This window comes from Martes martes, assembly GCF_963455335.1.
Source record: "Martes martes genome assembly, chromosome: 13".
NCBI lineage: Eukaryota > Metazoa > Chordata > Mammalia > Carnivora > Mustelidae > Martes > Martes martes.
Window position 1 is genome coordinate 47,391,978 of NC_137901.1, and position 12,193 is coordinate 47,404,170.

General features: G+C 39.8%; 1 protein-coding gene across 3 annotated transcripts in view; it reads right to left on the bottom strand.

The window, feature by feature from the left end:
* Positions 1-11,186, bottom strand: part of RIOK3 (RIO kinase 3) — a 31,392-nt gene extending 20,206 nt beyond the window's left edge. For 2 of the 3 annotated variants that reach the window (XM_080820869.1, XM_080820868.1), the window contains exons 1-6: positions 10,960-11,186; positions 3,694-3,809; positions 2,955-3,100; positions 2,754-2,861; positions 2,435-2,544; positions 646-789 (exon numbers count right to left, since the gene is read on the bottom strand). In XM_080820869.1, coding sequence (XP_080676995.1) covers positions 646-789; positions 2,435-2,544; positions 2,754-2,861; positions 2,955-3,100; positions 3,694-3,809; positions 10,960-11,022 — 687 coding nt within the window. In that variant the 5' untranslated portion in view covers positions 11,023-11,186. Of the gene's footprint in view, positions 1-645; positions 790-2,434; positions 2,545-2,753; positions 2,862-2,954; positions 3,101-3,693; positions 3,810-10,507; positions 10,618-10,959 lie in introns of those variants that run through there. The other variant, XM_080820870.1, reaches the window with a different exon arrangement.
* Positions 11,187-12,193: the final 1,007 nt, after the last annotated feature.

A 12,193-nucleotide genomic window follows, 5' to 3' on the forward strand; every position in this document is an offset into this window, starting at 1 on the left:
TGTATATATAACAGGCTCTTAAAAGAGCGCTGTCAAAATAGATTTCATTTCTATAACTAACTCCAATGCCTATGAAGTGAATATCTAAAAGAACTATTAAAAATCAGGCTCTGAGGGGCGCCTGGGTGGCTCAGTGGGTTAAACCTCTGCCTTCGGCTCAGGTCATGATCCCAGGGTCCTGGGATTGAGTCCCGCATTGGACTCTCTGCTCAGCAGGGAGCCTGCTTCCTCCTCTCTCTCTGCCTGCCTCTCTGCCTACTTGTGATTTCTCTCTGCCAAATAAATAAATAAAATCTTTAAAAAAAAAAAAAAAAAAAAATCAGGCTCTGAGTCAAAATCTTATTTTATCTTCAAATTTTAAATAGCTCTGCTACTGTAGTTACTATTAAATTTTTTTTCCTAAAGTTTAAAAAATTACTTTATTCTCAAGATATTAGATACTATCTTCACTAACGTACGACATTAGAAATTAAGTTATTGTAAATGTCGTAATGTAACAAGAAATTATTTTTTAAAATCTTAAAATATTCATATTAATTATGACCACTAAAATGTCAGTTTTGACATCAAGTTTTGTTTTCTGCCCAAATATGAAGTTTTCTAATATGAACTTTCCATCAAAGAAAAAAATGTAAGAATACTTACTGCAGTAGAATGCTCCTTTTTCTCATGGAGGCGGGCACTTCGACGTTCTTCTGAGTAGGCATGTTGTTTTAAAGCATTGAAGACGTGGTTTGATAGTTTTAAATCCATTCCAATCCCATCTCCTACCTGAAACTCAGGTGCAAACTGCCAAAAAGAAGAAAAAAAATTAGCATCTGAATACTTTAAAATGAGGATGGTAATAACAAAAACCAGATCAGTCTTAACTTGGAACAGGTTTTTTACTCAGTCAACGATTAGGCCACAAAAAGCAGAACCCATAGGTATTACAGAGAAAAAAATAAAATAATTCACTAAAAAAACAAACAGGAGAGCGAGGCTATTTAAGAAAAGCACAGAAAATACTGAATCACATCTAAAAACTAAGGTATTTCAGCATATGCTCTGCACCTTGCTCTTACATTAGATGAAGGACACATTATATTTTGAAGACTACCCCAAATCTTACCAAAGAAATACAATTTTATAATTATTTTTGAGGAGTGGGATAATGTAACAAGCTATGCCCACACCATGACAATTATGTTCTGGAGTTGACTGTCCAATATGGTAGACACTAGCAACATGTAGATATTTCAAGTTAAATAAATTAAAGTTAAATTAAAAATTCAGCTCCTTGATTGCATCATTCAAATTTCAAGGGCTCAATTGCCAAACACGGTTATTATTAGTTAACATGGATATAGAACATTTCTATTATCACACAAAGTTCTACTGGAGAGGGTTGCTCTAGAGTCAGATCTGGACTATTTCTAGAATTTAATAATAAGTTTACAGGGTGCCTGGCTGGCTCAGTTAGTGGAGCACATGACTCTTGATCTTGGGGTCACGAGTTCAAGCCCCACAATGAGTGTAGAGACTGCTTTAAAAAATAAAGCACTTAAAAAAAAAATCATAAATAAATAAATAAGTTTACTGAACAAGTATTTGTGTTCTGAAGTCTAAATGTTTTCTATTAACCACAAGCTTTATAAAGGAGAAGAATGCTAATTTTTCTTTAAAAAATCTTTTTTAAATTACATTTTATTTCTGATTTTGCAGGGGTAGGTAAGGTGCAAGATTTGAATTTGTTGAATTAAAAAATTCAACAAATATAAAAAGGTATATAGTAGAAAGTATTTCTCTCTCCCATTCCTATCCCCTAGTCACCACTGGTCTGTTTCTTGGGTAGGGGTGCTACCCAAGAAAGTAATATGCTGAAAAATAAATACTCTACCTTTCATAAGAACAATTTAATTTTTAGAATCCATGCAAATCAAACCAATCAAACCAAATAAAATCTTAATATTGTTGTAGAATTTTATTCTGAGGTACATTCTCATTAGTGGCTGAGTCTTCATGGTATTGTTATATTATCATCTATAAGAACTTTAGATCTATCCTTATGAAGGGTATTTTTAGAAATTTAAGATATTGTATTTATTTATTTATTTATTAATATTTTATTTATTTATTTGACAGACAGAGATCAAAAGTAGGCAGAGAGGCAGGCAGAGAGAGAGCCAGGGAAACAGGCTCCTTGCTGAGCAGAGAGCCCGATGTGGGGCTCGATCCCAGGACCCTGGGATCGTGACCTAAGCCAAAGGCAGAGGCTTTAACCCACTGAGCCACCCGGGCGCCCCTGTATTTATTTTTTTTTAATTAGTTAATTAATTAAAAAAATTTTTTTAACAGAAGTAGAGTTGGTAAGATATTGTATTTAGAATCCCATGTTTTTAACTTATTTATCAATAAAACTCTTGATTCGGAGATAATACATCCTATAACTTACATTTTCCATTCTGGCTGTATTCTTTCTCCCACATACTACTTCATCATGTTTGGTGGTGATGTCTTTTCCTTTTCCAATAAAACCCTTTTTGGGAGTAGGAATTGGTTTTGCTAAAAGTAATTAAGACAAGACAAGTTAATGTAAAAGTAGCAAAGACTAAACTGCTGCATTCAATATTGTCTGAAAAGATATCTGAATCTAACAGTAAATTACCAAGTGAGATTCAAAGATAAATATAAAATACAAGGATCCATTGGAAAACTTAGTCTTCCTCTCTCCCTGTCCTACCCCAAACTCCAGAATATAAAAGCACTGATACCTGGTATGTAGGGATCATCACGAGTGTCTTGCCAGTCAACCTCATCCTCAGAGCTATCACTATCTTCGTAAGGATGCACTTTGCGGTAATTTTCAAAGGAAATGGAAACTTAAAAGGCAAAGATAGGTGAAGATTTATTTAGGAGCATGTTACAAGCATTTCCTGCCGCCCAGTGGAGGTGTCATAATAAGGTCATAGTACCTTTGCTATCGCCATTGAATTTTTTTTCTTCACGCCTAAGCTGTGCATCATATTCTCTGTCAAATTCCATCTGTAGCATCTGAGCCAGCATTAGGTCACTGGAAGTGTCAACGTTTTCTCCAGTAATAAATGGTCCTTCAGTGACACTATTCAAAATAAGGCAACATGAACCAAAATAATGTGCTTGTATGAACAGATGCTACCTATCATGACAGAGGAGTGCCTTTTCACTGTTACAAGTTATGCTGAAGAAGCAACGGGAAAAACCTGATCACATCATTTATCTTCTGTCCAGCTGCTCTCTGACCAACATCAGGCACCTGGGAGAGCACCAACTAGGATTAAGAGAGCTGCAAGAGAAAGCTAAAGGGTCTCTAATCTAAACTAAGACTCAACCTCATTTGTTGTATGGTCTGGAAAGATAACACGGATGAAAAGATAAAATATAAACATTTGCTCAAAACTGTATCCTACTTCACTATTTGCTAATTTGGAGATATGTGGTGCAACTGTTGTAGTGACTAAAACCCAGAGGAACAGAGTGGTCTGCCCAAGACAGTACTGACAACTAATCACAGAATCAGGACCAAAACTCAAATGTCAGTGAGCTCCCAGTATAGCACTCTTTCTACTGCATTGTTTTTCAAAATGTGTTTCTTAATCATCGGCCAGGACAATCACTAATCAAATCCTAAAACTTTCATAAAAAGCTGCTAGATTCTTCATGAATTTTACTTACGCAACTTCAGGAAAAGCGGCAGCTTCTTCTTCTAGCTGCAGTTCTTTAGCCAGCTGTTCACTCATCACATCAGCCAAGGAACAAGATATTGTGTTCTGAGGGGTAGCCCAGGGACACTATTTAAAGAAAAGGGAGAGGTTAATTCATAATCATGAAATTAAAGTACCTTCCAAACTTGAAAATAGGCTATCTTTTGAGAATTAAAAAATCAACCCCAAATAAATAATTATCAACTTAGAGAAATTATCCGAAAAGTAAAAATACTGGGGCACCTGGGCAGCTCAGTCAGTTAAGCATCTGACTCTGGATTTCGGCTCGAGTTGTGATCTCGGGGTCATGGGACTGAGCCCCACATCATGCTCAGCAGGGGAGTCTGCTTGAGATTTCTCTCCCTCTCCCCCTCCCTCTGCCCAACCCCATGCCCCAGCTCACACAGGTGCTCTTGTGCTCTCTCTAATAAATAAAATAATTCTCTTAAAAAAAAAAGTAAAAAACATCTCCCAGCTCACATCTAATCAAAGATAAACGTAAACTAAATCACTAAATTTGTCAAAAGCATTTTCTAACCTGTTTGATAACCTGTTTGATAGGTGTGTCTTTTAGTTGAGGAGGAGCATTAGGCTCCTGCATATACAGCATCACTCCACTGCCTGATGAGTTCACACAACACCCTTGTTCTGATGCCATGCTCACAAAATAATCTCCTTTTAATCTGGCTTCCCATGTAGATTCTCTCTTTTTCTTTTTTCAAATGCTTTATTTTTAAGTAATCTTTCTACCCAACGTGGGGCTGGAACTCACACCCTGAGACCAAGAGTTGCATGCTCTACCGACAGATGCCCCTATAGATTCTCTTTTAGGAACAGATTATACCAACTAGCACAATTCAAAATGCACTTAGAAGTTACACCTCATTCTAATTTAAGGAGTAAGTCTTCTACATGTGTAAAGTATATGTCAGCCACTCTCAAGGCATCTGGGATATGTTAAAGCAAAAATAACAATGACAATAAAAACTGCATTTCTGAACTTTAGAAGCTGAGAAACAGTCTTGAAACAATACCACTACAACAAAGCAATATTCTGTGAGACGCTTCTTGGATGATCGGCCAGTTGGCCTTCCTCAATGACAACATTATCTCAAACCGTAAATTTCACAATTCCTAATTTTTGAGAAGGCAAACTTTACTTAGCAGCAGCAAATGACTACACTTGATAGTTCAGTGATTAAGACCACTAATATTGAATAATATGTCTCAATCTCTCTTGAACTGACCCAGCTTTCTGTATCTCCCTCCTGAGATTCTATCCCAAGGTATCACCCTCCTATCACTGGACTACTTTAATAAGAGAGTCCTAACTAATCTTTCTGTTTCTAGTTCTGCTTATTTCCATTTTCCACACCATAGCACAAGAGCTTTTCTATAATGCAGATTTGATTCATTCGGTTTCCTTACTTACAGCTCTTGTTTCAGTGTTTCCCACTGCCTTTAGGATAAAATTCAGACTCATTCCTTAACTACTGCTGAGGGTCTAATTTAGAATCTAGAATATAGCATATGATGGTATCTGTTTTAGCCACAAAAAAATTTTTTTTCTTAAGCCACAAAACTTTTAAGTCAAGTTTAGATCCTCTAGCTGGCCTACCACCCTTGCTCAGGTTCCATAGCACTGAGGCTCAGGAATTTACTTGGTTCAGGTTGTTAGGATGAAGCTCTGAAGGGTGATAAATGATAACTATATTTATGCCTAAGTGAATAGTCTCATCCTGAGATTAATGAAATGGACCCAGCCCCCAGTACATACCTATACTAGCCTACTGCACCATTATTCAAGCCTCACAGAAACCCAGATGTGAAGAAAACAAGGCAGGCTTTCTCAAGGTCTGGTGTGACTTTCACTCACTCAGATCTTCAAGTGCAACTGAGTACTCTCCTGGTGAGGATTTTGAGGTCTAGAAGCCTGAAGTTCTCTGTAATCTGGAGAATACAGCTATCCCTTGGCCAATAACTTCTGCTGACTTCCCTCTGAATCCTCTAGGTAGAATACATAATGCTAACCCCTTGCCTAGAAATGTCTGGTCTGATCAGTTTCAAAGTCCAGGTTCCAAAAGGCAAATGGCTGTATTCTCTAACTCAGATCTGTCAACTCTGCTGACAACAGAGTAACAGACAACACTGGATCACTGTATTTGAATCATTTGCCCAATATAGATAATCTACATAGATTATTTGAGACCCGTAACCACTGCACTGGTACAATATCATCCTCATTTTATAGACTTAGAAACTGAGACACAGAGAGGTTTTTTAACTCAAGATAACACTGTAGATGGTAGTGCCTAGATTTGAACCAAGGCAGTAGAACTTAAGGGACTGCCCTCAGCATTTTGCCATACTTCTTCCCTGATCATCTTGTCCTGGAACATAGGAAGCAAACCTTTACACTGCCTGCAGTATGAAATCCAAATTCCTCAACCATGAATGCCTCTCACAATTTGCCCTACTTTATCTTTCTAGTCTCAGCCCTTATATACCCTATGCTCTAATAACAAAAATTATATGCTAATTGTGGCATGCTTTCACCCCTCCATGCCTTCACACATGCTTTTCTCTCAGTGGATTTTCTTCCTCCTCTATTTCCTCCAATTAAGCACTACCAATTCCCCAAGGCTCTCTCAATTTCATCAGACGAAATCAGATCCTTGCCTTTGTGCTCCCATACCACTGTGCAAATATATTTACATGCGGGACCAGTGACTCTATTAGAGTTAATGTACCAGCTACAATACAACATGAGCCCCTTGAAGGGCGAGGTCTTCTCATTCTCAGAGCCCAGTATAGAGCTTCAGACATAAAGAGGCGCGGAATAACATGTGCTAAAAAGAAACACCGGAAATAGTTGGCGGAACTGCCAGGCTGTCCCCTGGCTGCAGAGGTCTGAAGCCTTTCTACACCCCTACTATTCTAACACCCCTTTCTCCATCTTGAAATCGGCCCCTTTGGCCAACCACTTATGCTGCTTCTAGTTGTTTGCCAGCAGTCAATTTTACTAAGATGTTAAATAAAGTATTAGCTGACAACTTCTCAGAAGAGGCAAAATTGACAAGCAGTGACTGTTCTTTTGAGGCAGAGACTGGCCTACATCCAAGACAGACTGAGCCAGAAAGGGAAACACAGAGACCACCAGAGAGCTCCAAGACATCCTAATCAGCTGCTCCTACTGATCTTGCTCCTCGGAGCCTTGTACTCCAGAGCTGTACCTTGTACCTCTGCTGACCAGCTTAGCTGGGCCGACTCACACCAGGGCAACTTGCATGGGTAAAGGTAAATAAGGTAACAAAGGCTGCCAACTTCCAAACTTCTAAGTCAAATATAAATTCCTCAAAATAGCAGTCAAAGGCCCTCCATAAAAATTTTTGGGCTGCATGAGAGACAGCTGCCAGACAGGGGGCAATCCTCCATGGGCATGAGGGGTTCACCATCTCAAGGGGGCCTTAGAAAGTTTATTGGGAGCTCCTCCTATGAATGGGCACCAGAGGATATATATAGAGGAATCCTCTGTCATCATCATGTAACTTCTCAATAAACCAAAAACACTCATTGTTAAATGTTAAAACAGTAATAATAAATTTAAGGAGATAGGGAAAAAAGCCCTCCATAATCTTCACTATCCAGTGTCATTCCCCACTATTCCCTTCATCAGCATAAACTCCCCACATCATCAAGATCTGATGGGAAACCCAACACAATCCTTCCCAGTTAGTTATTCTGCTTTAAATGAAGTCTATCAAGCCCATAGCCAGCTCCCTGACTGTTTCTTTCCTGTTTGCTGAAGACTTCTGAGACCGGACTTGTTTTCCTCTCCTCTGGAAAATCCACCACTGAACTCTGCTCCTTGGAGTTCTTTACTACTACCACGTTCTTCAATACCAGGCTGGCTACAGATTAGAGGGATATCATCTCCCTTTCCTTGTATTTCCTAAAGATGCACCTCTAGCTACTCATTGTGCAAACAACTGTGGGGAAGAATCAAGTAAATAAAAAACAGTAAAATGAAGGAGGCACAAAATAATAAAAATTCAGTCCTCAACTTGAAGCAAGTCAAGAGAATCATAAGCCACAGGAAGGTCTCTTTTCTCCCATGCAACTAAAAGATATAATTTGGGTAGAATATTTAAGTGAGTAATTTCACTTCTCAAGACAAGGGTCTCTGGAAAACATCATCTGGGTCTATACAATACTAATCTTTTTTTTTTTTAATTTTTAATGTTGGTTTTAAAATTATAAAAAAAATTGCAAAGGTAGCAGAGTTCCCAAATATCTCATACCCAGTTTCCCCTGAGTTGGTATTGTACATTTGCCATAATTAATGAATCAGTATTTATACATTATTCTTATTAACTGAAGTCCATACTTTATTCAGATTTCCTTAGTTTTTCTGCAATGTCCTTTCCCTACTTCTGGATCATATGTATCCAGCATACCATATAACTTATAGTCATCATGCCACTTTAGGCCCCTTCTGGCTGTGTTTCTCAGGCTTTTTTTGTGATGACTTTGACAGTTTTGAGGAGTAACATGAATTCGTTTTTTTACAGTTCTCTTGCCAACAGAGCTACACATTTCCTCACTTCTGTCCCAGTTTGCCAATCCTCCATTCTTGGAATATCCACTAAAATTCTTTGTCCATAATAGCAGTTTGGCATTTTATAACTGGTACTCCATGACTCTGGGAGGGGTCCCCAAAACCCTTTCAGGGTGTCTGTGAGATCAAAATTATTTTGTACTAAGACATTCTCTGTCTTTTCCAGTCTTACTCTCTCAAGAGTGTAGAGTGGAGTCTTCCAGTCTACAACAGATCTGATAACAGCACTCTGATGGCTTGTGGAATGTGTATTTGAATATTCTCGCGTTTTCCAAAATTTTCTAAGGTAGTAGGTTTAGGGTATAAATGTGCATTCTCAGAGATAAGTTCAGTTTGTTCTCAGTACATCTACCATGCTTTTATTAGCCATCTTTGATTATATCTGCTATAATCTATGCACCTATGAGGATGGATTCTCTTCATATACTTCAAATAAAACATACCACAACAGGCTGAAAAAGGTCTTCTATTAAATCAGACATTAGGGGCGTCTGGGTGGCTCAGTGAGTTAAGTGTTTGCCTTTGGTTCAGGTCATGATCCTGGGGTCCTGGGATGGATCCCCAAGCTTGTTTCTTCCTCCCACTCTCTCCTTCCCCCGGCTCATACGTGCTCGTGTGTGCTCTCTCTCTTGTCTCTCTCAAAAAAAGTAAATCTTAAAAGAAATCAGACATTAAAGAGAGTTGCAAAAATGCAAAACTGCACCACTAATTTTTTTTATTTTGGAAAATGGGGTGGCATTTAACACATAAAAATGTTATTTATATTGGGACGCCTGGGTGGCTCAGTTGGTAAAGCGGCTGCCTTCGGCTCAGGTCATGATCCCAGCGTCCTGGGATCGAGTCCCACATCGGGCTCCTAGCTCGGCGGGGAGCCTGCTTCTCCCTCTGCCTCTGCCTGCCACTCTGTCTGCCTGTGCTTGCTCGCTCTCTAACAAATAAATAAATTTAAATAAAAAAAATTTTAAAAATGTTATTTATATTAACACATAATGACTTTCAAATCACTTAAAAATGTTTCAATAGCTCAGTTTTAATTTCTGATATGACAAATATCAATAGATGTAACCAATATAAACAATTTGGGGTCCTCAATGACTTTTTTTAGAATGTAAAATAGTCCTGACCAAAAAGTTTTAAGAATCGCTTGACTTTAACATTCTTTCCATTTTTCAAGGTCTTCTTCAAATCACCTCATCCATGAAGCCTCTGATAAACACTTAGGTCTTCCAAGAAGTTAGAGGAGGAAAGTATTAAAAGATACTTGTAGCATCTAATTGTTTGGACTGTGAAAATGCTGTCTTCCCAGTAAAACATCAATAAACCCCAGTATTTTTGTTGTTGTTGTTGTTGAATGATGAAAATGTAATTTTCTATTTCTGATGATGCATACTTAAATAAAAATATGACTAATAACAAGCATTTTATTACTGAATTAGCTTTGTAAGTGAAATTTGTTCTGACATTAGGTATCCTGACCAATGTTTGTCTCATTTGACATTTTTACCAGCCTTTGGGGTGCTTAACTGGAGGAATTTAACATGTAAAGCATACATTTATTAATATCTGGCTACTGACTTTGTCTTTTTATGTATATCGATCTTGGCCTTGTAAACAAGGCTTAACAGAAGAAATAACACAAAATAACATGGAGACATAACCATATTTGCCAACGGATTATCTTAAATTCTCCCTACAGTTGTATGAGAACTTTCATAAAATTGACTTTAATTAAACTTTCATAAATTCCTTTTTAATAGTCAAATATTTCTCTCTTCTCTGTTAAGGCCTAGCTTAAAGATCTAATAAAATGAGTGATCCTTTAAACGGAACAAATGTTCCGTGACAGCATGTGAAAAACAATTAGAAAGCCATAAAAGTTGGATTCTTTCCAACTTTAATTTGAGGAACACAACATCCCACTTGAAGCACTCTTGCTTTCAAGCAAACCCTCACTACAGCCACAGCTCATCCTTCTAATGAAAGTATCATGCAAAGGAGCAGTCTGAAAACCAGAAACCAAATGTGAAATAAACCTAACAGTTGGCCATTATAGGGAAAAGATTAAACGTTAAAGCCAAGCAGATAATGAGAATTCATAACCGTTTTTTACAATAGGTAGTGTACACCCGAGTATTAGCCTGGGGAAGGGAAGTGCGCCTGGACTTACCTTTTACTGTTTCAAAAACAAGAAACTGCCTCATTCGGATAACTGCATTTGTCAACTTAAGGAAACAGCTGCCAAAACGACCTTCCCGTCGGGCTCCATTCGGCTGACTCACTTGGCCCGTGAAAAACAAGATCGTGCTTGATTTCCCTCAAACGTCAGCGTCTCTAAGCCAGCCCTGCCCAAATATCTGCTACGGAAGTTCAGAAATAAGGCGCAGAGAGCCCAAACCGCCAAGAGTGGCCACTGGCAGCTCCGGCCGCCCTCCCCACCTTTCCCATCCCACCCCGGCAACCCCGCCACCTGTCCCCACCTTCCGAGGTCGCCAAAGTCCCGCTCAGAACTTCCCCAAGTCGCCTGCGAAGACGCCTCGGCGCCTGCCACCTTCTCCGGGCTTTCCCGGAGGACCAACCTGGGTGACCAAGACAGGTGCGTCAGATCCGACCGCCACTCACCTTGCTGGGTCCCCAAGGCGCTGCGGGCCCGGGCTCAGGCGATGCCACTCCGACCAGATCCATGTTGGAAAAGAAGACAGCGACGAAAACAGGGCAGACAGGTGGCAGGACCGGGAAGCAGCCTCCGCCGAGGAGACAGGCGGCGGGACTGGGGCGACGAGCTGCTGGTGCCGGAGCTAAGGTGACAGATGGCGGCGCGGCAGCGTCCGGAACTACATCTCTTCTCTTCCGCCCACCCCGCTGGGACCGTGGCTTCTGATAGGCCGCCCGCCGGGGGATCCCGATTTTGCCTCCTTTCCCCGCCCCCGCACTTCCGGCGCTGCCCCCGGCCCAGGGCCCTGGCCTCTAGCTCAGAGTTAGGATCGCAGTCGCCAGTGCCCAACAGAGCTGGTGTCGGGTGTGGCTTCCTCTGGCCAGGCCGTACCCTGTTGCCGCATCGCCTTCCCCTTCCTTCCTACCTCGCTGCCCGAGACAGCATCTGGATCTAGTTAAACTGAATTAGGCTGCGTGTTACTCAGTTTGTAACAACAGACAAACGAGGCTGCTTCTTTTCATTCTTTATTTTCTGGGTTAATTCTGAACTGGGATGGTATAGGGAGCAGAAAATAGCTGGTGTGGAGAGGTCGGATTTTGTTGTTACTACAGTTTGTCATTAGGAAGTGGGGCACAAAAGTGAAAATTTGTAAAATGTGTTACAGAACATTGAGCAAAAATAGGACTGCATAATGTTTTGATGAGATGTTTTGTAGATTCTGATAAAGTGACCAGATAAAAATAGCTAAGCATTACATTTCACTTACTATATTGGTGCATTGTCCAAAGTACTGTATTAATTCTCACTGAGGTGCTTTCTATTTCTAGCATGATCTCAATTTTACTGGAATGTAGGCACACAGAGCCGCAGTAACCTGCTAGAGGTCACAGGGCTGAGTGGCAAAACAAAGGAGTGGTCAATCCAGGCATCCTGGGCTAGGGGACTAGCTCTATAGGTACCTGTTGATTTTTCAGACATTCTAGTAATAAACACTGAATAACCATGTTCTCCTTAAATTGCAGTTCCAAACCAGGATCCCTGACTGTCTATGCTTGAGATCCCTAGGATACCCACCTTGATGGTATCCCTTAGCACACAGTTTGCTGTTCCAGGTCAGAATATGTTCTGAATCTTCCAAAAACTTCAAATTAAAATAAGGTGAAATTATAACTATATGGTAGGATACAGACTTAATGTTTG